This window comes from Cricetulus griseus, chromosome 2 (assembly GCF_003668045.3).
Source record: "Cricetulus griseus strain 17A/GY chromosome 2, alternate assembly CriGri-PICRH-1.0, whole genome shotgun sequence".
In the NCBI taxonomy this organism is placed as follows: Eukaryota; Metazoa; Chordata; class Mammalia; order Rodentia; family Cricetidae; genus Cricetulus; species Cricetulus griseus.
In genome coordinates, this window is record NC_048595.1 from 17,343,316 (window position 1) to 17,367,950 (window position 24,635).

At 49.7% G+C, this 24,635-nt stretch overlaps 1 protein-coding gene and 1 pseudogene across 4 annotated transcripts; one reads left to right on the plus strand and one right to left on the minus strand.

Annotated features, from left to right (window-relative positions):
* The first annotated feature begins 493 nt into the window (after positions 1–493).
* LOC103164051 lies at positions 494–2,748 on the plus strand (annotated as a pseudogene).
* On the minus strand, positions 2,743–18,258 carry Hmgcl (3-hydroxy-3-methylglutaryl-CoA lyase). Of its 4 annotated transcripts, none has more exons than XM_027399712.2 (9): positions 18,115–18,258; positions 14,294–14,377; positions 12,456–12,563; positions 11,741–11,836; positions 9,714–9,862; positions 7,081–7,144; positions 5,631–5,819; positions 4,509–4,634; positions 2,743–3,306 (listed from the first exon to the last, which is right to left on the minus strand). In XM_027399712.2, exons 1-9 carry the CDS (start codon positions 18,172–18,174, stop codon positions 3,205–3,207), a joined length of 978 nt encoding a protein of 325 aa, XP_027255513.1. In that variant the 5' UTR covers positions 18,175–18,258; the 3' UTR covers positions 2,743–3,204. The 4 variants fall into 4 exon arrangements, with proteins under 4 accessions (XP_027255513.1, XP_027255512.1, XP_027255514.1 ...); XM_027399711.2 differs by lacking the exon at positions 18,115–18,258 and adding an exon at positions 17,538–17,660; XM_027399713.2 differs by lacking the exon at positions 18,115–18,258 and adding an exon at positions 17,546–17,568.
* Between the last annotated feature and the right edge of the window lie 6,377 nt (positions 18,259–24,635).

Here is a 24,635-nt window from a genome sequence, read left to right on the forward strand (position 1 = left end):
AGTGAGAGGCGGGGACGCCATCCGGTAAGTCGCGAGCTGCGGAGGGGAACGGGGCTGGGAGGGTGGCCTTCCTAGTCTCCACCCCTGGCAGCTGCACCCCGAGTGACCGCGCCCCGCTGCACTCCGAGCCGCCGGCTTCCTAGTGTTCCCGCATCCGTGAGACCCTTCGGGCTGCTCTAGCTGGGGCCGTGGCTGGCCGGGCTCCGGCGACCTGGGTCCACGTCCACTCTGGGAGAAAGCCCTGGAGCGGGAAGGAACCTTTAAATCCTCGGTAGCAATGATGGGCCGTGCCCATCCCTGAGCCTCCCTCCCGCAGGAGTGTGTCCGCAGCTGCCAGCCATGCCGCAGTCCCAGACACGTTTAAAGTGTGTGTGTGGGGGGGAGATGATGGCTCAGAGCGCTTGCTGCCCCTGCGGAGGGTCCGAGTCCTTTCCCAGCACCCACACCCTGCCTGTTATTCATTCCAAGGAGTGTTGTGCCGCTTCTGGGCTCCATGGCCGCCTGCACATACCTGACGGTCTCTCACAAGTACATAAATAAACCTTTCCTGGTGGCGCACGCCTTCAGTCCCAGCACTTGGGAGGCAGAGGCAGGCGGATTTCTGTGAGTTCGAGGACAGCGTGGTCTACACAGTGGGTTCCAGGACAGCCATGGATGATGAATAGTGAGAACCTGTCCCAAAAAAACCTAAAGAGGCGCAGCTGGAACATAGCGAATCTGTCAGTGACACTTGTTACTCTTCACAAACACCTGTAAGTGCAGTTTTTTGTTTTTGTTTTTTTTAAGCGAGGAGGAAAAGTTTCAAGAAAGCTCAGCAGTTAAGAGCTGGTGCAGGTGCTTTTGCTGAGGACCAAAGTTGTTTTCTCAGCAGCTAGCCTTCATGGCTCACAACTGTCTGGACCGACAACTCCAGGTGATTCTCCAACCTCTTCTGGACTCCTCATACGCGCGTGCGTGCGTGCGTGCGTGCGTGCGTGCGTGCGTGCGTGTACTTAATAAATCCCAGTTCAGGGGTTAAGAGTACTGACTGTTCTTCCATAGAGCCAGGTTTCAATTCTCAGCACCACATAGCAGCTCACAGCTGTCTGTAACTCCATTTCCAGGGACCCAACACCCTCATACAGACATGCATGCAGGCAAAACACCAATGAACATAAAACTAAAAGTAATATTACTTAAAATGCCTGGCAGTACTGGTGCTTTTCTTTAATCCCAGCATTCAAGAGGCAGAGGCAGATGGATCTCTGTGAGTTCAAGTCAGCCTGGTCTACAGGGTGAGTTCTAGGACAGCCAGGGCTACACAGAGAGACCCTGTCTCAAGAAACAATAACAGAATCTTAAAATAATTTTTTAAAAGAGGCAAGAAGTAGGGCATGTTGGCTCCTGCCTGCAATCCCAGCACTTTGGAGGCAGAGGCAGAGTTGTTGAGTTCCAGGCCAGCTTAGACCACATATTAAAACCACTGTAGGGCTTATGAAGATTGCAAGTCCATGAAGATTTGAGTTTGATACCCAGAAGCCATATATATGAAAACAAATTTTTTTTTTTTTTTAAAATTCAAGCTGGGGCTGGAGATGGCTCAGAGGTTAAGAGCACTGCTGCTCTTCCAGAGGTCCTGAGTTCAAATCCCAGCAACCACATGCTGACAACCATCTGTATTGAGAGCTGGTGTCCTCTTCTGGTGTGCAGGCACACATGCAGACAGATCATTGTGTATTTATAATAAATCTTCAAAAAATAAAAAATAAAACCAGGCGTTGGCGGCACACGCCTTTAGTCACAGCACTTGGGAGGCAGAGGCAGGCAGATCTCTGTGAGTTTGAGGCCAGCCTGGTCTACAGAGTGAGTGCCAGGATACGCTCCAAAGTTACACAGAGAAACCCTGTCTTGAAAAACCAAATAAATAATAAAAAGTCAAGCTGAAAATGAACTGTGTTTGTCATCCTAGCAGTGGGGAAGCAGGGACAGACAGATTCCTAGGTGCTCACTGGTAGTTAGCTAGCCTACCTTGCTAGATCCAGGCCAATAAGACACCTGTGTCCCTTCTTCCTTGGTGCTACCTGTGAGGTGGCTGCCCTCTGCCCTCTGGTGAAGCCCCAGATAGTCAAAAAGAGGACCAAGAAGTTCATCCGGCACCAATCAGACCGATATGTTGAAATTAAGTGAAACTGGCGAAACCCAGAGGTATTGACAACAGGGTTCAGAGAAGATTCTCAAGGGCCAGATCTTGATGCCAAACATTGGGAGCAACAAGAAAAGCAGGCACATGCTGCCTAGTGGCTTCCGGGAGTTTCTGGTTCACAATGTCAAGGAGCTGGCAGTGCTGCTGATGTGCAACAAATCTTACTGAGCTGGGATTGCTCACAGCGTTTCCTCCAAGAACCGAAACGCCATCGTAGAAAGAGCACACTGGCCATCAGAATCACCAGGCCCAATGCCAGGCTTCCAGGTGAGGAAAATGAGTAGGTGGCTGGGGTGCATGTTTTATTTGTGTTTAAATAAAACCACAAAAGCTGAAAAAAGAAGAGAGAGAGAGCAGAGAGAACTGTGTCACTGCTCTGCGAACAGGCACAGCCTCAAGCAACTCCTTGGGTGTCCTGGCCAGCCACCATGCTTTCCAACCACTGGACTGGGGACTCTGTGTGGAGATGGAAGAGATCCAGACAGGAACCAGTCAAAGCCCTCATTCTCCCACAGAATGACCTTATTCTCTCACTCATAAACAAACACACATTTGCATGATTGGATATTAGAAAATTAAACCTTTAATTACATAAGCTGTTTTCAAAAATCACGTACAGAGTGAAGATTTCCCAAAGATTCTGGGGTTGGCAGATGGCCACCATCGCAGATCAAACCCCACCATTTCAGCAAATGCTCTGCTGGTTTGGGGAAAAACTGTTCTCTGTTCCCTGAGCACAGGACCCACAGGCACAGCAGGGTGGACATCAGCTCTGTTAGTCAGCAGATTCACCCAGGAGATCCAGGGCCATCCCAAGCCAGTGCTCAGGCACTCAGCTCTGCAGAGCTGGTCCACTGTGAAGGGACACTTCCAGGCTCCAAGGCTAATCAGTCAGCCCCGGCCCATTCTGTCTAGAAGGACCTTCGTGACACCTGTTCATTTGTCCCCATTCCATTTCTCCCATCAAGGAATCATTTGTGCATGTCACCTCCCACAGTCCCAGGTCTCAGGCAAACAAGGGCTCAGAGTTTGCAGGTGGCCTGTGCCACTTTGGAGCTGGTTTTTCTGTTCAGGGCTTGACAGATGAAGTCCCCGGCTTCGAGGAGCTTCTGGAGGTTCACACCCTTGAAGAAATAAGTTAGAGGATGAAGGAAATCTGGGCATGCCCTCAACATCCAGGGAAAGAAACTAGACAGCTGTGGCATGGGAAAAGGGAAGGAAACAGCACACAGGTCCCTGTTGCAACCACTGTCTGGGAGGTTGTGTCTGGCTGGCACCACGGTTTTTTCTTCAGAGTGGCTTGTGGGACCACCACCAGAAGAGGGACCTTATCTCCATGTTCAGGGTCTAGCACAAGGCCTGGACCATGGGAGATATAATCTTCATCTATTTGCTTTGTAATATTCATCTGTTGTAGTTTCCTGTGCCAGGAGTGGCACCCAAAGCATGGTACAAGGGTTCTACTACGGAAGGGTTCCTCAGCCCTACACAACTGTAAGAGCAATTCCTATCTGCTGCTGAGTACCGAGTGCTAAGCACTCTATGTGGTTTCTTCTGGTGCTAGAGACTGGACCCAGGACTTCACCACTGACCTATACCTCTGGCCATATATTTTCTTGTGTCCTGTAACAACCTATGAGCGCTACTTTTACTACCTTTACTTGAGTTTAGAGATGAAATAATCTGAGGTTGCACAGCCTGTGAGGGACAGACCTGGGTTTTAATCTGTCAGATCTCAAAGCAGAGACACTGTGTGACTTCTACGCCACCACTGAGGTCCCTACAGAACCTGGTGGAGCGCTGTGCAGCTCCTTTCACTGTCCTCAGGGGAAGTGACTCATTGTAGGTCATGAAGCTGGCCCTCTTAAGGCTCTTTCCCATTTACTTCCTGGGGGCCTCCTAGACCTCAACTATGGGCATCACTCTGAGACCTTGGTCTCCTGCACTCATGATCATGATCAACCAGACCAAAGTCTCTTCTGCCAGAGACCTCTCTCCTCATTCCCTTTTTGGTTGGGTCCTTCTCATCCTTGGAATCTTAGTCTACTCCTTCTAGGCCACCAACGTCTATGGTTATTCATATACACACCCAGGCTGCTCTGCCAGGGCCTCTAACCACACAAGGTCCCGTTCCAGCCACTTTCCACTCTCCTAATTGTTTAGTCTCTCCTCTGCTGTTCCAGAAATACAAAGATCCCACAATCCCTGCCACCCTTCTCCTAAAGGCCACCAGCCCTAAGCATGCCCATCACCCCTATCCTCTGGGTCTAGGCCAGCCCTGGTTAGTACACCTGGGATGTCACCACCAGGGGGCAGGCGGGCTTACCGTTTGAATCCCTAAGCCAGTCAACATGTAGACCAGGTCCTCAGTAGCCAAGTTCCCCGAGGCCCCCTTTGCATAGGGACAGCCTCCAAGTCCCGCCACAGAGGAGTCCACGACGCTCACTCCCATCTGGAAACATAAGAATGGTGAAATGTGGTTGCTGCTGGAACTGGGAGCCCATGAAGCTGCTCCTCACAAACTTCCAGCCTGGTGTCAGGAATTCTGCTAGAGCCACTCTCCTGCCTATGACCCTGTCAGGGGCAATCCACTGAGGGACAGGGCTTCCCTCCCGGGATCAGTGAGTCTCCTCTTCTAGAGGACCTTCCCCCATTCCTTCACAGTTGGCTCCTGACTCCATTTCCCCTTTGGGGCTCTCCTCGGACCAGTGAGAATGGTAGAGATAGCAGACTTAGTTCTTGGGCAGTGTCTGATTTTGAACAGAACCAAAGAAATGGGAGGCTGAAGAGCTCTCAAAAGGATTTACAATGGGATAGTGAGATGGTTCGCTCAGAGGGTGGCGCTTGCCACCAAATCAGACAACCTGAACTTGATTCCAGGCAGAAGAAAAGAACCCCTTGGTCCTCTGACCTCCACAGGCCCAAACATCCTATCAGGTCTGCAGGATAACACCTGCTATGGCCCTGATGCCAGCATGAAAACGAACACCAGAGGGCGCCATTGCAACAGGTTTCACCTGCTTAGTCTCTTGGTCACACTGCTATTAGCAATGTCTCCTCACGTTCCCTGAACAAGGCAAGCACCCGCTTCAGGCCTCTACACCTGCACAGAATCCCCTCTCGTCCACCAAGTCTCAGTTATCTTATGTGGGAAGCTGTTTCCTTAACCTACGTCTGTGGCCTCATTTACATTTGCTTCAATAGTTTTTTTGTGTTTGGGGTTTTTTTTTTTTTTTTTTTTTTTTTGGTTTTTCAAGACAGGGTTTCTGTATTGCTTTGGAGCCTGTCCTGGAACTCACTCTGTAGACCTCGAACCTGCCTCTGCCTCCCGAGTGCTGGGATTACAGGAGTGCGCCACCACCGCCCGGCACTTCAATATTTTTATTAATGAATAAAATGAAACCGGGCTGCCCTGCCCCATGCCCTCTCAGCAAATGGGACACATTACCTGGAGGGCTACCAAGGTGTTGGCCAGGGCTTGGCCATAGGTATCATGGCAGTGGACAGCCAGGGCGGCCACAGGCACCTCGCGCATGACAGCAGTCAGCATGTCTTTCATGAGTCCTGGGGTGCCTACACCAATGGTGTCCCCAAGGGAGATTTCATAGCAGCCCATTGAGTACAACTTCTTGGCAACCTGGAAAAGCAAACAGATACTTGGAGGGCCTCAGAGCCACCACCAGCTTGTGACTGACACTAGGGCTCAGGAGCAGGGACTCACCCAGGCAGCTCACCTCCCGCCCTGAGGGGCTGTGTTCCTATTGGGTCCTAGAGCCTGACAACTCAGGACAGTAAGCATTACCCACCAGCTGGGAGACTGAGAGAACATTGGCAGCCACTGCTGCAGCCCTGTCTCTTCCCCTCTGCTTCCTCCACAGCGGCTGACTAGGATCAGGAAAAGCCCGTCTTTTGGCAGCAGGATCTGTAGACTGTGGGTCTAAGGTACTAGCTGTGTACTTTGTATACTTTAAAGAGCCACAGGGAACCATGAGACTTTACAGGAGCTCATCTGTAACTGGTGAGACACTGCCAAGCCTCTGCAGCCAGAGCCGCCCTGAAGGAGGCTGCCCATGCCTGGCCCTGCGCAGCGTGGAGCGGTGGCAGCAGACAGAGGTTTACTGATGATCGGCCAGACAAGTGACACAGAGACATCCTACCCGCCACCCCTCGCCCATGTGCCTATCAGGCGATAGCGGTGGCAGGCCTCTGGGGTCATGTGATGCTGAGTTCATGTCCCTCCTCTGCCGCTCCCTGGCTACCTGCTTTGAGGGTGTAACTTCTCTAAGCCTCAATTTCTGCTTTTGGGAAGTGGTGATGAGCTACAGGGAGGGCAGGTGACAACAGGGGTGGGGTGGACAGACCACGGAACAGCAGCCTTGGAGCCATTCCTCTGACTGGATGCCACAAGCTACCGGGGAGGAAGAAAAGGGCTCTGTGGGACACATGGGTGAGACCCAATCTGCCATCTGCACTCTGGGTGGCAAGTGACTTGCTTCCCTAACTGTTCATGGGAGAATGGCATCAAATTGGCAGTGAGGCTTTCTGGTTGAAATTCCTGGGTTACTCACACTCAGACTATGCTGGGTCCTCCTCCGTGTAGCCCTGGTTATTAGTCAAGAGGATGTGTGTGGTCTCTCATCTACTACAAGGAACCTGGGGACTCCTGGGGATACCAGGCTGGTGGTCAAAGCCTCAGCTGATGAGACTGGAAGCTGACTTCAGGGTCTTCAGGTGGGATAGAGACCTGGCAAGCAGGTGACCTGAGGAGTGGGTGTGTGCTGTGCTCTCAGTATATGAGTGTGCAGAGGGGGAAAAGTGTCCTGGGAAAGGGAGGTGCGGGCTCCTGTGCGTGCAGGCTGGCAGGGACACTAACACTCACAAGACTTTGCCCCACACACCTCAGCTACTTTAGCCGGGGAGACCTTCCCCTCGTAGGGGCATCCAAGGGCACAGGAGACATACCTGTGGAAAAATGGGAGGAACGGTATCAGTGCCCCCAGCTCACCGGCCATCAGGAATGGCTGGTAACCACCTGACACACATCCCTGGTGAGCCCACAGTAAACAAGCAGCTGGGCGGGAGGCCCAGTACTGGGTGAAAGGTAAGCTCTGAGTGGGAGAGAGGCTCTTTGGCCTAGTTTCCGGGCGGGAGCACTAGAGAAGCCTGCAGGAAAGGTGGAGCTAAGAGGCCAGTTCTGGAAGCAGGGTTGCAGGTGGCTGAGAATTCACAATAGGTCTAAGGAACTAGAGTGCACCTGAGCTGTCTGGAAGGGTGGCCCCATGCACTGGGGGAGATGCGCCAGGATTCAGGTCATACGCTGACACAGGTCAGCACAAGAACGGATGTGAGTCAGTAGCAAGGCTCGAGGGCCCGACAGCTCAGCCAATCATTTATTCAGTTGATGTTTCCTGAGATGAGGATGATGCCAGGCACTAGGCAGAGCAGTGAGAGGACCCATGAATGGGCCCTAGCCTCCAGGAATATGCAAGTAAAACCGTGCTCACAATAGGAGGGGAGATAATTCCAGAAAGAGGTGAGCTGTGAAGGCAGCAGCAACAGGAGGAAGCACAGGCAGCCAGTGTAGCAAGGGTGGATTAGGCAGACCTCCTTGAGGCCATGGTGCCAGAGTTAGAGAGGGGAGGGTCTTCCGGGAAGCGTGTTATAGTCAAGGCCAGAAGCTGGCATGCCCAGACAGAGAGAGCAAGGGACAGAACATCTAACTAATGCAGGGGGAGAGTCAGGGACAAAGAAGGATGACAGGAGGGGAGCCCAGGCCTGACCCGTGACAGTCTTATGGGCCATAGATGCTCTCACCACCCTGCTAGCACTGGGGCATCTTTTACAGAGTTAGGCTGACGGTGGTGGTTCAAGGCTGTACTCCTAGCACCTGGGAGGCTGAGGCAGGAGGATCGCCAGCCTTGGTGACATAATGAGTTCCAGGCCAACATGAACCTAGAGTGAGACGCTGTCAGAACAACCAAACCAAACCAAAAACCCAAACCCTGCATGCTCAAGGGAAATATTCTATATATTAAGAGATGGAGACAGGAGTGGTGGCGCACACCTTTAATCCCAATACTTAAGAGGCAGAGGTAGGGCGGATCTCTGTAAGTTCCAAGCCAGCCAGGGTTACATAGAAAGATCCTGTCTCAATAAATAGTTAGATAAATAAGTGTATAAGTCAAGATAAAAAGAGATGGAGTAATGTTTGCTGAATCAACATCCCAAAAATCTTGGTGTGCTTTCCACCTGAACTTTCCCATTCACCCTGTAAACATTGCTAAACAAGTCAAAGTGGTGTGGTGGCACATACATTTGAGCCCAGCACTCGGGAGGCAGAGACAGGCAGAACTCTGTGAGTTCGAGGCCAGCCTGGTGTACAGGGTGAGTTCCAGGACAGCCAGGGCTACATAGTGAAGCCGTGTCTCAAAACAAACAAACAAAAAAGAAAAAAAGAAAAGGAAAGGAAAGGGAGAAAAAGTTAAAAGATTTACCAAGACAGAGCACAGGCCTGGGGGTAATGACTGGAGACCCAGCTTCCCGCCTCCCACCTGCTTACCAGGCTGTAAGCACCTTCTGTGTACCGGGCCCTGCTATGGGAAAGCACAGCACCCCGGAGCTGTGGGAAGTGGCCTGCCCTGAGAGAGAGCACAGCCTAGCATGGTGAGGGCTGAGGAGCTACACAGCTAAGTGCCATGTTTCGGGACACCATAAGACTTTGGAATCCCAAGCAGAGGTGCTGTCTCCTGCTGAGGGACAAAGAAAACTCAGAGGAGCTGACACTCACTGAGTACCCCGCAGGGCTGAGAAGCAGAGTGGAAGAGGAAGCGAGCTGCCCATGGCGGTTGAGTACACAGGCCTGGAGACAAGAGGCAGAGGGCACGGGGCAGATGGAGAGAAGCTCCACAGGGGCCAGAAGAGAGCCGTGGACTACCGTGTGTGCTAGAGTGGCAAGGATGCCATACACATGGTCCTGAAAAGCACAGTGAAAGCCTTCACTCGCTGTGCATACTCTCAGGAGCAGAGTACTTGCCTAGCATCCTACAAGGCTCCATCAGTGACAGGGTTTCTCTGTGTAGAACTCACTCTGGAGACCAGGCTGGCCTCAAACTCCGGGATCCGCCTGCCTCTGCCTCTGCCTCCTGAGTACTGGGATTAAAGGCGTGTGCCACCACTGCCCAGCCCTAGCACTGCACTTTTGTTGTTGATGTTTTTGTGTTCTGAGACGTGTTTATGTACTACCAGGTCCCGAGTCACTGTAAGAATCAAATTCTGGAGCTGGGCATGGTGATGTATGCCATCCCAGCACTTGCGGCAGAGACAGGTGAATGTCTGTGAGTTCCAGGCTGGCCTGATCTGTACTTGGTCAGTTACCAAATTTAGGTCTGAGAGAAACCCCGGTTAATCTGACTCTGTTCACTTGAGTTGCTCCCACCCAGCAGGAGACAGAGGTGGAGAGACTAGAGGGTGAGGGAATCTGACTCCATTCTACAAGGGCGCTGAGGAAAGAGCCCCATGAGGCCTGACTCACCCTCTCACAGGGATGCTGGCGGCCTGTGCGGCCTGCATGATTCCATCAAAGCGCTGGAAACTCTCGTCTATGGAGCAGTTCACATTCTTCCTGGTGAAGAGCTCAGAGGCCGCCCCAAAGATGCTTACTTCCTTGGCACCTGCAGATACCTGCCAACAGCCAGGGGAAAACCTTTAGCACTTTGCTCCGGGAGGAACTGGTCCAGTGGCAAAATCTTTCTTGTGGCAAGTTTTATGGAATGTGACTGTTACAGGTTGAACAGTCATATAAATATCCCTTAGGAAATATGTTGGGGCCATCGAGATGGCTCAGTAGGTAAAAGGCATGTGCTATCAATCCTGATGACCCAAGTTCAATTCCCCAGGACCCACATGGTAGGAGGAGAGAATCAAGTCACTCAACTGACCCCCATACATGGCCACTGCACACACACACTACAGTTAACAATAACAAACAAATATGTGGATATTCTAATCCCTAGTTCCCCAGAACGTGACCTTACTTGGGAACAGAGTCATTACAAATGTAATTAGATAAAATAAGGTCACAACAGAGCAGGAGGCCCTAATCCAGAATGACTGGTGTCCTTATTAAAGGATGGCGTGTGAAGACACTGAAATGTGGAAGGTGACCTGGGGGTAGAGGCAGGCAATGGAGTGAGACACGGGCAAACCAAGCAATACCAAGGCTAACCGGTCATCCCAGTCACTAGAAGACGCATGGGACAGGCTCTCGTGACCTCCTGACCCCTGGAATGTGAGACAGTAAAGTGATTTCTGTTGCAGTTTGCAGCTTTTTCTCACAGCAGCCCTAGCAAATTTACAGCACTTAGAAAACAAAACAAAAACAAGGCTGGGGATGTAGCTCAGGGCTGCAGCATTTCCTAGTGAGTGGGAGGCGCTTGATTCGAACCCTCGCACCTGGAGATACCAAAAACCTGAAGTCTGGGCTGGAGAGATGGCTCAGAGGTTAAGAGCACTGGCAGCTCTTCCAAAAGTCCTGAGTTCAATTCCCAGCAACCACATGGTGGCTCACAACCATCTGTAATGAGATCTGGTGCCCTCTTCTGGTGTGCAGGCATATATGCATACAGAATGCTGCATATATAATAAATAAATAAATTAAAAAAAAACCAAAAACCTAAAGCCTGATTCCCCCCAAGGAAATCAACACTGCCACCATCAACCTGGGGCAGGGGTCACTCTAGAAATAAGTTTATGACCAATCACACAATCAGCATTTCCAGACACTGTTTTGGACATTACAAGTAGCAGGTGTTTAGCAGCCACTGCAGAAGCTCCCATGTGTAGTGTTGTTACCTTTCCCTAAAGACGTGAGTGACAGCCAGGTGTTGGTGGCACACGCCTTTAATCCCAGCACTCGGGAGACAGAGGCAGGTGGATCTCTGTGAGTTTGAGACCAGCCTGGTCTACAAGAGCTAGTTCCAGGACAGTCTCCAAAGCCACAAAGAAACCCTGTCTCGAAAAACAAAAACAAAAAACAAAACAAAAAAAAAGTGCTTGCTGTTCTTAACACAGGACCTGGGTTTGATTCTCAGCATCCATATGGCCTTTAACAACTGTCTATAATTCCAGTTCCAAAGGATCTTATGCCCTCTTCTGGTCTCTTCAGGTACTGCATGCACATGGTACACAGACCTTCAGGCAAAACACCAGAACATATAAAATAATGAAAAAAGTGGGTGATCCCAGGACATAATGGTTTTAGGAAACACGTGCCTCTCTGGCTCTTGCTGAGCACTGACTGGCGGGTGCATCAATATGTATTCTATTTCCCTAATCGGCTCAGCTGTAAGAACCATCATCAGTCCTAGTTCATGGGCAGACCTGAAGCTCAGAGGTGAAGCAATTTGTCAAGACAACAGAGCAGTGAGTGACAGGGCTGGACCACTTTCTCCCAACCACCAATCGGATGCTGCTCATGGCCACTGGAGACAAGCTGTTCAGAGGGACATCCCAGGACAGGACCGGAAGACAAGGCAGGGACTGATACTGTCCATCTCTTACCGCTTCCTGGAAGCCTTTCATATTTGGAGTCAGGACTGGATAGTTGATGCCAGGAAACTTCTGAATGCCCTTCAAGACTTCAGAGTGGTCAGCCATCTGGGAGCCAAAGAAGCCAAGAGCTGAGCGGTAAAGAAAACCTTCTCACCACTGAATCTTTTGTCTCCAATGCTTCCCTTATCTGTCTGACCATTCAGGGGTCAGGAGACACCCTGAGCATCATGACCTTGGCAGCTCCTATGGCCAGTACTGCCAGCTCTGCAGTCATATCCAAAAGGCAGCCACTCACTAAGAACCTTCTCTGATGGGCCCTGGGTGCTGCTCCCTCTGCAATGCCTGGCACTCACTGTCATGGGATGGTTTGTCCACCCCTGTGAAGCAACAGTCCTTGCTCTCCCATTTACAAACACATGCTGCAGATGGCCATGGGGATCCTATACTCTCGGAGCTAGGAGAGACCTCAGAGGCCACCTCTACCCTGAGAGGGCAGAGGCCTCACTTAGCAAGGGCTCCAATAAAAAGGGCAGAGCCCGGACTGAGTGGGAGCCCCTGGCTGCGAGGTCATGCCCTTCCTGTGCTACAGTGCTGAGACTCACCTGAGACCCTTCAAGCCTGTGACCTGGAAACCGACACTTCCAATGTCCAGTGGTTGCAAGGGCAAATGGTGGGCTTCCCACCCTCCCATCTGGGACAGGTTTCTTCTGGAGGCTGAGCTCACCTGGGGAACCCACTTTGGAGAGACAAAGCTGGTGGCTTCAATAACAGGGAGCCCTGCTTCGGAAAGCATGTCTATCAGCTTGATCTTCACCGGGGTAGGCACAATGTTCTGTAACAGACAGAAACCCAGAAAAGGCAAGTCAGCAACATCAGTACCAAAACACGGGCCGACAGTCAGAACCTCAGCCTCAAGCTTGCACTGTGCTAGCTCCTCACTGTGGTGCCCTCAGACACTCACGTGAACTCACACTCGGTCTCCAAGTTCTACCAGTTGGTCCCCTGGCAACAGATGGCTGCTCACCTGAGGCGTTCGTATTTGTGTAGAAGCACTATTTTCCTTGGATGCAGGCAGACTCCTCCTTAACTCAGTGTGTAGGTTTATGACCCCATCAGAAACTGAGAGCCATGTGCCTTGGCCAGGGTGGGCAGAGATGCATCACCACTGCTCCCCGAGTGCTGTGGGATAGACCCCCCAACATCACACCCAGTCCTTTCCTCTCTCACAGCTTCTTTTTCGTCTTTCCCCACACTGAGTCACTCACCAGGGCCCACGGGTTCCTTTCTCATCCACCCTCAAGATCCCAGGTGTATTATGGCATGGTCTTCCTCAGTCAACTAATCCTATACTGAAAACTTCCTCAACCGCAGTCTCCATTGCCTTACTTTCTTACCCAAAAGCTCTCCACAGGAGCTGGACAGATGGCTCAGCAATAAAGGACCCAAAGGACCCATTAACTTCAGCTCCAGGGGATCTGATGCCCCCTTCTGGCCTCTGTGGGCACTGTATGCAGGCGGCAGGTATACACACACATATACATAAAAATAAAAATAAACCTTATGCTGGGTGGTAGTAGTGGCACAAATAACAACAACAACAAAAAAAAACCTTAGCCAGGCGTTGGTGGCACATGCCTTTAATCCCAGCACTTTGGGAGGCAGAGGCAGGTGGATTTCTGTGAGTTTGAGGCCAGCCTGGTCTACAGGGTAAGTGCCAGGACAGCCTCCAAAGCTACACACAGAAACCCTGTCTTGAAAAACAAAACAAATAATAAATAAATAAATAAATAAATAAATAAATAAAACTTAGCTAGGCAGTGGTGGCACATGCCTTTAATTCCAGCACTTGGGGGGCAGAGGCAGGAGGATCTCTGAGTTTGAGACCAGCTTGGTCTACAAGAGCTAGTTCAGGACAGGCTCCCAAACTATATAAGGAAACCTTGTCTCAGAAAAACTAAAAAAATAAAAAACTTAAAAAAGTAAAAATAAAAAAGCATTTCATAGCTCCTTGGTGTCAGCCAGTAGGATTATGTTACAAGTCCTAGCAATTCCAGGCCTGCCACCATCATCCCTGGTTGTAAGCCACCATATGGGCACTGGGAATTGAACTCGGGTTCTCTGAGCAGGAAGCAGCCTTAACCCCTGGTCATGTCTCCAGCCTCCTCACAAGCCACATTCGAAGTGGCAGGCACAGAACACTTACACTTTTAAGGATGTTTATGTCCTTCTTAATAAACACTTCCACACACACCTAGGCTTCTTCTATTTCATCCTCACAGGAGTAAAGCTGAACATATATCCTGTTTTGCAGTCTGGAGTCACTTAATATACTTGTATCAACCTGGCAGTGGTGGCCCACACCTTTGATCCCAGCACTTGGAAGGCAGAGGCAGGTGGATCTTTGTGAGCCTGGTCTACAGAGCAAGTTCCAGGCCAGCCAGAGCTATTACAAATCCTGTCTTGAAAGACAAACAATAGCTGCAAAATATTCCAGTTTATCCAACTTCCCACGCTCAAAACAGATGTGTGAATCATCTTTTCTGAACCGGCTTCCATATTTACCTTTTCATTTTGCAGACCATCTCGGGGACCAACTTCCACAATCTTCACCCGCTTGGGGAAAGTGCCCATGGAGGAGGTGCTAACCTGTGGTTTAAAAGAGGAAACACAAGTTAGCAACAGGGTTACACAGAGAACAAGGGGCTTCCTTCCCTACTGCAAACAGCCAGATTTCTCTCTTAACTCCACCTGGTCTCTTTCAGGATGAAGACAAAAAATAAATAGCTTTGGAGGCTGTCCTGGCACTCACCCTGCTTTGGGCAGGAATGAGCAAGAAAGACAGCTTCCAGGCAGGCTCTCCTCTGGTCCAGACCCACTTCTCACTGCCCATTTGACAGCACCATCTGCCCATTTCTCATTCAGCAGCCCCCAACCCTGCACTGTACAAACACTTGACTCCACCCTGTCTATTTCTGCAAAAGGTATCAGGGGCACCCTGATGCTCAGCTGGGACCTTACTCACCCCTGCCTAGAGTCATCCTGCCTTGGAGGCTCTACAGAGTTTGGCTGGCTGACCTCATTACTCACCCCTACTGCTACTCTCTAGTCTTCTACTCTCTGCCCAACAAACTGCTATGCTCCAGTTCGTCAGGGCTGCCCTCTGCTCAACTCTTCTTACACCCACTAATTATTAGTCAGAGAGCCTCCCTCTGACTGGCCTTTGAAAAGCTACTATTCCATCACCTTTGGTGCTTTGTATTTCCCAAGATTACAATGATTTCCTTCTATAGAACTGGGAGATCTTGTGTCTCTCTGCCCCCATCTCATCCTGACTGACACTGTCCTGGCAATGCACTCAACAACACTACAGGAACAACACATAATGCACAAAGGGCACAGCTGTCCAGAGGAGGGCAATCACTGAGCAGGAGAACTTAGTCTCAGATCCCACAGTGGTGATGAGGATGCGAAGAAAGGCTTTGCTATGTTAAGACTTGTCTAAAGCCTAATTCCAGGCTGATGGGTGACATGAGGGACAGTGGGTCTGAGGAGATGACATCCCCAGCAGATGAAGTCTACATTTGGGTATTCTGTCTGCACGTACAGCTATACACCACATGTGTGCAGTGTCCTCATAAGCCAGAAGAAGGTGTCAGATCCCTTAAGACTGGAGTCACAAATGGTTGTGAGCCACCAGGTCAGTTCTAGAGATCAAGGCTGGGTCCTCTAGAAGGGCAGCAATCACTCTAATCTGCTGAGCCACCGCCTCTCCAGTCCTTCCCCCACCCCCAAATAAACACACTGCAATGGGGCTAAGGGAAAAGCGTACTGCACAATATACCAAGGACTCCAAGTCCATGAAGTCCTTAAGGAAGGACATATTCCCTGCCACGAATCAGCTGGAACTAAGGTAAGGGGAAAAGGCCCTGAATTACAAGAAGTCTCCCTCCAGCACAGACTGTCTGCCTCTGTTGGTGCATCACCCTGAAACGACTCCAGTAGAGTTTAAATGTCATGGACCAGGAATTTCATTCTATGCATTGCTCTTCCCAACACTCTGGGGCATTAAATAGAGTAAGCACATGCTGAAGCAAAAGCTGCTTCCAATTTTCTTTTGGAACAAGTTGAACTTAGTTCTATTTCTTTCCCTACAACAGCTCTTCATATAACAATTCAGGCCAGGTGTGGTGGCTCACACCCCAATCCCAGTACTTGGGAGGTGGAGGAAGGAGGACCAGAAACTCAAGGTCATCTTCAACTACATAGCAAACTTGAGGCCAGACTGAGATATGTAAGATCTTATATTTAAAACATCCCCAGGGGCTGAAGAGATGGCTGGGCCATTAAGAGTGCATACTGCTCCTCCAGAAGACCTGAGTTGGGTTTCCAAACACATGTCAGATAGGTCACAAATGCCTGTAAGTCTAGCTTCAAGGACCCTGCTACTCTCTTCTGGCATCCATGGGCATCTGCACATGCGCACAGACACAGACAGACACGGACACACACAGACACACACACACACACACACACACACACACACACACACACACACACACACAGAGGCTGGCACACAAGCATTTATATACTTCAAAACTATGTAAATGGGACTGGAGAGATGGCTCAACGGTTAAGAGCATTTTATGCTCTTTCTGAGTTCAGATCCCAGCACCCAAGCCAACTGCCTGTAATTCCAGCTGGCCTCCAAAGGCACCGGAACACACATGGTACATACTTAACACAGACATGCACACAAAATAAATCAATAATAAAAAAACAAAACAAGAGGCTGGAGAGATGGCTCGTTGGTTAAGAGCACTCACTGGCTGCTGCTCTTCCAGAGGACCTGGGTTCAATTCCCAGCACCTACATCTGGTTCTGGGGGATCCAACACCCTCACACAGACAAAACATCAATGCACATGAAATGAAATTAAATAAAGGCAAAAACAGAAACCTGGGTTGGCAAGAATTAAGATGCTTGCTGCTAAGCCTCACAGCCTGAGTTCCACCCCTGGAGCCCACACAGTAGGACAAAACTGACCCAGAAAGCCGGCTGGCCTTTGGACTTTCACTCGGGCAAACTCACATGTAAACAAATGAATAAATGTAATTAAAAACCAAATAAAAGTGAAAAGTGACAGCTTGGGCATTTGCTATAAAGGATCATTTCATTATACCAGGGTTTTTTTTTTTTTTTTTTTTTTTTAAGTTTTTCTGGACAGGGTTTTTCTGCAAGGTCCGACTGTCCTGGAACTCACTCTGTAGACTACTCTGGCCTGGAACTCACAAAGATCTGCCTGCCTCAGCCTCCCGAGTGTTGAGATTAAAAGCGAGTGCCATCACCGCCCAGCTACACCAAGTTTTTAAAAAATGATTATGATCTAGCTGGGCATGGTGGTGCATGCCTGTAATCTAGAGGCAGAGGCAGGTTAATCTCTATGAGTTCGAAACCAGCCTGGTCTACATAATGAGCTCCAAGACAGCCACAACTAATAAAAAGAGACTCTACCTCAAGTAAATAAAATATCATTATCCACCATCTCATTTAATTTTCTTAATTCTTGTTAAGTTGGAGTTGGCATTTTTATTTGATCCCTGAGCAATCGGTGTAGTTGGATAGACTAACGATACAGAAGAGGTTTTATGAGAGACCCACGAGCTACCAAGAAAGTAGTTTTCCCAAGTACCGATATAATGCCTAAACTCTCCAACTTTAATCTTAATAACCCGGTCACTGAGCTGAGGGGAGCTGATCTCCACAAAGCGCAGCTCCACCAAAGCACCACCAATGTGCAATCACTCACCACCTCACCCTGAGACAAGCTCTCCATTCTGTGCACAAGCCAGCTAATGAGCCTCTCGGTCCCCCGCCTTGACAGTGATAAGCTCATCCGGTCGCCGGTGTGCGCCTGAGCCAGCACAGTTCTTTGGCCCTTTCCCTCCCCTCCCTGCGCGTGGGAGAGGACGGAACACCAGCACCGAACAGGCCCAAAGTCATTTCCGAGGGAATCCCGGCCTGGCCCACGGGATCCACGCTCTTCCCCAGCCGCCAGAAAGCAACGCGCGCTGGGGACGGCGGCGAGCAGGGATGCTTTTGCTGTTTCCAGACGGGACGTGTTTGCCTCTAATGGAGGGCTGGAGGAATCCGAAGCTCAGCTGGGGGAAGGGGCCAGGGTCACCGCAAGGGGTTAGGACACCCAGGAGGCTGTCCCAGGTCTCCACAGTGACAGCGGGCTGCTTCGCGACCCCCGGCCTCAGTTTCTCCGTTTTTTGCAAGGCATCTGAGCCAGTCGGACTGGGTCCCGAACTCTCGAACCCTCTCGGTTCCGGGCCCTGGAGCTGCCCCGCCCACCCCGACTGTCACCCGCCTGGGGCACTTACCGCTCGGAGGGACGCCAAGCCCACCAGTCTCCGCGGGAAAGCCCTCCGCACTGTCGCCATCTTACCCAGTCTCCCGTGGCCACACCCACTGCGGCCCACGTGACAGCCGATCACTCTGGGGGCGTGATCCAGGCGTGGGGCGGAGCCTTGTGCGTGATGTAAGCTCCCAGCGTTGGCTCCACCCCCAGCCTAACTTTTCCTTCCCATCTGGTTGGTTATTCCCCACTCAGCAGAACTGATTTCCGGTTTTATGTTGATTTTGGCTTTCTGATGCTATGTAGCCCAAGCTAGCCTTGAACTTGGATATCACCCAGGTTGTCCTCGAACTCATGGCAAGCCTCCTGCCTCGGCCTCCCAGATATAGACAGGAGTGAGCCACTACATTTTGCCTATTCAGTGGTTTTCCAGGCTTCTGTTATAAAGACACAAAGTAAGGAGCAAGGAAAATAGAGACGAATAAAACTTCAGCCAGGTATGGTGACACATGCCTGCAGTCCCAGCACTCAGACGCGGAGGCCCCAAGTTTGAGGCCAGCCTGGTCTATATGACAAGGTCCAGGCCAGTCAAGGCTTCATAGAGAGGTTCTGTCTCAAAAAACCAAACTCAACCAAAGAAAAAAAAGATGGAGAAACTGTAGTGGAAGTCCCTCTTCCTGGATTTAGCATCTGAGAGGTGTGGCAAGAAACACATAGCTGTCTAATGTCTAACTTTCAAGATAAGCCCCAGCACACTTATTTACTATCGTGTTCTGAATTTTCTGCATGTATTAACTATCTGCCTGCATTTTGAAGCTACATCAGCTTCCGTGAGAAAACATCCTTTGATGGATTCGTGAAGGAGTATCCAAGTGAAGCCTTTGCCAAGTAGAAGAGACTAGAAGACTGAAAGTCTTCCCCTCCTCAGGAATTAGCAGAACTCTGGGCTGGAGAGATGACTCTGTGGGGAAAGCCATTGCTGCTCAGCACAAGGTCCTGAACTGAGGTTTCTGGTACCAGACACCAGCCCCGAATAGGGGTGCCTTTAATCCTAGCACTTGGGAGGCAGGGGCAGAAGTCTGCCTGGGCTACACGGGGAGTTCCAGGACAGCCAGGACTATAGAGAGAGGTGCTATCTCAAAGAAACAAACAAAATTTTATTTTCAAGTTCATAAAAAAAGTTTCCAGACAAATGGAATACCAATTCAGTGACCCTGAGGTAAGGAAAACTGAATGTCTAGTACAGTGTTTTCCAGTCTGCATGCCGCACCCCATTAACTGTAAGTTGCAGTAGCTACTTGGGGTTGCCAATCATTTCTGAAAATAAAGAAATAGGAAGTATCAGAGAACATTATATTAGAGTGCTAAAACAGACTGGAGAGGTGGCTCCGCAGTTAAGAACACTTGTTCCTAGTCAGGAGGTGGTGGCGCACGCCTTTAATCCCAGCACTCGGGAGGCAGAGGCAGGTGGATCTCTGTGAGTAAACCAGCCTGGCCTACAAGAGCTAGTTCCAGGACAGCCTCCAAAGCCACAGAGAAACCCTGTCTCGAAAACCCCCCCCCCAAAAGAACACTTGCTCTGGCAGAGGCCCCGAGTTCAGTGTCTCATAACCATTGTAACTCCGTGTGCAAAGGATCTGATGCTTTCTTCTGGCCCCTGCAAATCCTGCATGTCTGTGATGCACAGCATGCAAGCAAAATGCTCACACACTTAAGTCAACAAGTCGTCTTAAACTGTGGAAGCTTTGGATCTACAACATACGTCAACCAGGTTGCAAAGTAAAATTAATTTTGTAAAATTTTAAATTTTACAAAATTATTATTAATTATATGTCTCTGTCTCTGTCTCTCTCTCTCTCTTTCTCTGTGTGTGTGTGCCTGCATATGGCAATGTCCGTGTGAGTGCTGATGAATCTTTGGAGCTATAGTTACAGATGGCTGTGAGCTGCCTAGTGTGGGGGTTGAGAACTGAACCCAGGTCCTCTGGAAGAATAACAAGTGTTCTTAACCACTGAGCCATCTCTCCAGCCCAGTAAAATAAACTCAGTGTTGTGGCTAATTCCTGCAGTCTGAAATACTCAGAAGGCTGGCTGCAGATGTAGGTCTGTTGGTAGAGTGCCCGACTAACATGCAGAAAGTACAAACTGGAATGTTTAGCATGCAGGCCTCTAATCTCAGCATTCCTCCAGAGATGGAAGCAGGGGGACCAGGAGTTCAAGGTCATCCTCAGCCTCAGACAATTCCTGGCAAACCAGAATGAGCAGAAACTGTCTCACAACAACAAAGTTAGGTGTTTGAGGTTGAGGAGATGGCTTGAGGGTGAAACACAAGCATGAAGACCTAGTTTTGGGCCACAGCACCCACAAAGGATCAGGGCATGGCAGCACATACTTCTAACCCCAGTGCTGGGGGATGGGGATCCCCAGAGCTTGTTAGCCAGTTTATCTAGCCAGAATGATGAGCTCCAGGTTCAGTGGGAGACTGTGTCTCGAAAAGTAAGGTGGAAAGGAACAGATAAAAACACCTGATATTGACCTCTGGCTTCCAAATGTGCACTCATGGGCAAGAGCACCTGGGCACTCATATGTGAACACACAGGTGCACACACATTTTTAATTTCTTTCTTTCTTTCTTTCTTTCTTTCTTCCTTTCTTTCTGTTTTTTTTTTTTTTTTTTTTTTTTTTGGTTTTTCAAGGCAGGGTTTCTCTGTGGCTTTGGAGACTGTCCTGGAACTAGCTCTTGTAGACCAGGCTGGTCTCAAACTCATAGAGATCCACCTGCCTCTGCCTCCCCAGTGCTGGGACTAAAGGCGTGCACCACCACCGCCTGGCCCATTTTTAATTTTTTTATAAGATTATTTATTGGGGCTGGAGAGATGGCTCAGAGGCTAAGAGCACTGGCTGCTCTTCCAGAGGTCCTGAGTTCAATTCCCAGCAACCACATGGTGGCTCACAGCCATCAGTTATGAGATCTGGTGCCCTCCTCTGGTGTGCAGATGTACATGGAAGCAGAATGTTGTATACAAAATAAATAAAATATTTTTAAAAAGATTATTTATTATGCCAGGTGTTGGTGGCGCACTCCTTTAATCCCAGCACTTGGGAGGCAGAGGCTGATGGATCTCTGTGAGTTTAAGGCCAGCCTGGTCTACCAAGTGAGTTCCAGGACAGCCTCCAAAACAATACAGAGAAACCCTGTCTGGAAAAACCAAAAAGAAAAAAGAAAAAGCAGCCTGGTCGAATGGCAGGTTCAAAGCTCTTCAGGAATACAGAGGAGGTGCAATCTCGTCAGACCAAACCAAACCAGAAGAAAACCTAATTCCAAAGTCCTCATCTGATCCACGTCGAAGATCAGACAAACATTTTCAAAAAAGATTTGATTTATTTATTATGCATACAGTCTTCTGCCTGCATGTACACCTGCAGGCCAGAAGGAGGCACCAGATCTCATACAGATGGTTGTGAGCCACCATGTGGTTGCTGGGAATTGAACTCAGGACCCCTGGAAGAGCAGTCAGTGCTCTTAACCTCTGAGCCATCTCTCCAGCCCCATACCCCCGCCCCATTAAAAAAAAATAATCTTGCAAAAAGAAGAATGAATAAGGATGACAAACCTACCCATTCCAAAACAGCCTGGATAACATAGGACTCCACTGCCATGGTGGCACGGGTAACCTGGGCACATAGGATCCTGTCTTAAAAAAATTAAGCTGCATTCTTACTAGGGGCTGGATTAGTTGCAAAGAAGCCACTCTGGAAGCTGAAGCAGGGAGTGAGCATTCTCATGCAGCCTGGGTTACCTAGTGAGACTCTGTCAAAAATAAATAAACAAACAAACAAGAAGAAAGGAAGGTGGGAGGGGAGGAGGGAGGGGAGGAGGGTGGGGAGGAGGAAGGGAGGGAGGAGGGCGAGAATGTGAAAAGAAGGCAACAATGCATCTGAGCAGTATTTTTTTAGTGTCTCACTGGCTTTGCTGTAGGTGACATGGCTGATGTGTAGGTCATGGAGACAATGGTCACCTGGGTCCTCTCTTCCCTTGAGGCCTTGCAAGTGTTTAAGGAGTGGCTTTTTGTTTTGTTTTGTTTTTTGAGACAGGGTTTCTCTGTGTAGCTTTGGAGCCTATCCTGGCACTCGCTCTGTAGACCAGGCTGGCCTCGAACTCACAGAGATCTGCCTGCCTCTGCCTCCCGAGTGCTGGGACTAAAGGCGTGCGCCACCACTGCCTGGCTAGGAGTGACTTTTGTATGCAGAGACTGAAAGCTCTACCCTCAGATCATGCCCACAGCATGGTTTTCTGAACATGTGTCCCATGAAGAGCCATAATGGTCAACATCCCCACCGGCTTCCCCCATATCTTAAATCACACAAGGGCCCCAGCCCAAGTCCATTTATTTACCTTCTGAAAAGCCTAGTGTTTCCAGGCCATGGAAGATGACAGGGAAGCTGGTGGCAGGCTCCTGCTGACCAAGAGCTCAGCTCAGCCCAGGGCAAGAAGGCCTAGGTTAGGAAAGGGCTGATAACCAGGGCTGTCCAGGTGCTGCTCCAGGGGTTCTGGAGTGAATTGTGAAACCCTGCAGCTGGTCATTAGTGAAGCCTGATGTGCGGGCATCATACCCCTTCTTATCTTCTTATCTCAGCCTTGAAGCAGGAAACATTCCTCAAATGCTAACAGGGCTGCAGGTAGAATGGAGCTGAGTGTGTCCCAAAGGTTAAGGTCACAAAGTAGAGTCTAAAGGGACAATGTGAAAGCAAAGGGACTTTATTTATTTTTTGAGACAGGATCTCACTATGTAGCCCTGCCTGGCCTGGAACTCTGTATAGACCAGGCTGACCTCAAACTCACAGAGATCTTCCCTGCCTCTGCCTCCTAAGTGCTGAGGTTAAAGGTATGGCACCAATGCCCAGCAGATTTTTAAATTATTACTAATGTATTTATGTGTATGGCTGTATGGCTGTGTATGTTTATGTACCACATGTGTGCCTGATTCCTGGAGATGACCATAAGAGAGAAGAAAAACATACTTGTTGAATTCTGACCTGACCTGACCCTTGGGCTAACACTGAGGTCAGCCTGCTCCTCAGGCATGTATATATATGGACTTTACAGGACTTTGACTAACCTGCATTGCTCTGCTTCTGTGACTGCAAGGCTTTCTGCTCCTCATCAAACAGAAATACCATGGCGATCCAACTGTGCCCTGGTTCTTAGTAAAAAGTTCTTATCCTGCCATGCTTGCTAACCGTCATGGCAGCTACAATGAGACATATCAAACTTGTGGTTTTACCTTTATAAGGCCCCTGCTCATAATGTATACCTGTAATGTCAGCATTTAGAAGATGAAAATAGGAAGATTAGCAGTTCAAGGCCAGCCTCTGCCACATCGTGAGTTTGAGGCAGAAGGAAAAGAACCTCTGTGAATTCCAGGCCAGCCTAGGCTACAGAGAGACCCTTTCTCAAACAAAAACCAAAAACAAACACCAAAACAAAAAGGCTCAAAAATAGAGGAATGGGTCAGTGAGATAGCTCAGTGGGTAAAAGTACCTGAGTGCAAGCCTGAGGACCAGACTTTAGCACTGGAGGCCTATCCTTGAGTCCCTGGCATGCCTGTGCCTGCAGGCACATACTTCAGTGTACAGTATTTTTAGGACCCAGTGATAATGAAAAGGTACCATAATAAAACTTTATAGTTACACTGGAAGGGAAGTCAAGGCCTGGGGCGGCAGCCAGTACCTGCAATCCCACTGTAAAGAAAACATGCACTTCTGGTGGAGACAGGCCCTTGTCAAGTCCTTTAAGGGTTGAGACTGTCAGGCAGGCCAAGGACCTGGCTAGGGGACATTCCTAGGAAGGCAAGTTCACCTAAGATGTAGTTTTCTTCTCAAAATTTCCATCACCTATGCAGTCCCTACTGGCCCAGCCACCATGAAGTTCCACTGGATCTAGTCTGAGTCCCGAAGCAGAAGGTATATACCCCCCCCCCCCCCCCCCCCCCCGCACACCCACACCCACACCCACATTCTTTTCCTCTCCAATGCTGGTCCAGAGCCAGAGCTACCACGAAGCTCCATTAGCTTCCGGCTTCTTTGTCCTCTCATCCCCACTGGTGGCTGCCTCCAGGCGGCTGCCCTCCTGGCCACATCCCTAACAAGGTGGTATTTGTTCTTCTCTTCTCCATCCTGCTCCTCCCTTCCAGGAAGCTGTGAGGTTTACAGCTCCCCCACCCTGGGCTTCGCCTTTCCTTTTTTTTTTTTTTTTTTTTTTTTTGTTTTGTTTTTCGAGACAGGGTTTCTCTGTGGCTTTGGAGTATGTCCTGGAACTAGCTCTGGTCTTGAACTCACAGAGATCCTCTGCCTCTGCCTCCCGAGTACTGAGTACTGGGATTAAAGGCGTGCGCCACCAATGCCCGGCTGGGCTACTCCTTTCAAACTGTAATACACTGTCCTGAGCTTCAGTGTGAGTCAGTTCTCTTTGAGCTTGTGTTTGTGTTCGTTCTTAAATTCTTTTATTAATGAAACCAAGAACTCCAAGAGGAAATCCTGAGTTCCC

Bases quoted from the DNA above. Each gene is read 5' to 3' on its own strand.
- Hmgcl (XM_027399711.2), bottom strand. From the start codon at position 17,624: ATGAGCTTATCACTGTCAAGGCGGGGGACCGAGAGGCTCATTAGCTGG. The intron at 14,378-17,537 runs GTGAGTGATTGC...TTTAAACCACAG, and splicing joins GCTTGTCTCAGGGTGAGGTG to GTTAGCACCTCCTCCATGGG. The intron at 12,564-14,293 runs GTAAATATGGAA...TGTCTGTTACAG, and splicing joins ATGGTCTGCAAAATGAAAAG to AACATTGTGCCTACCCCGGT.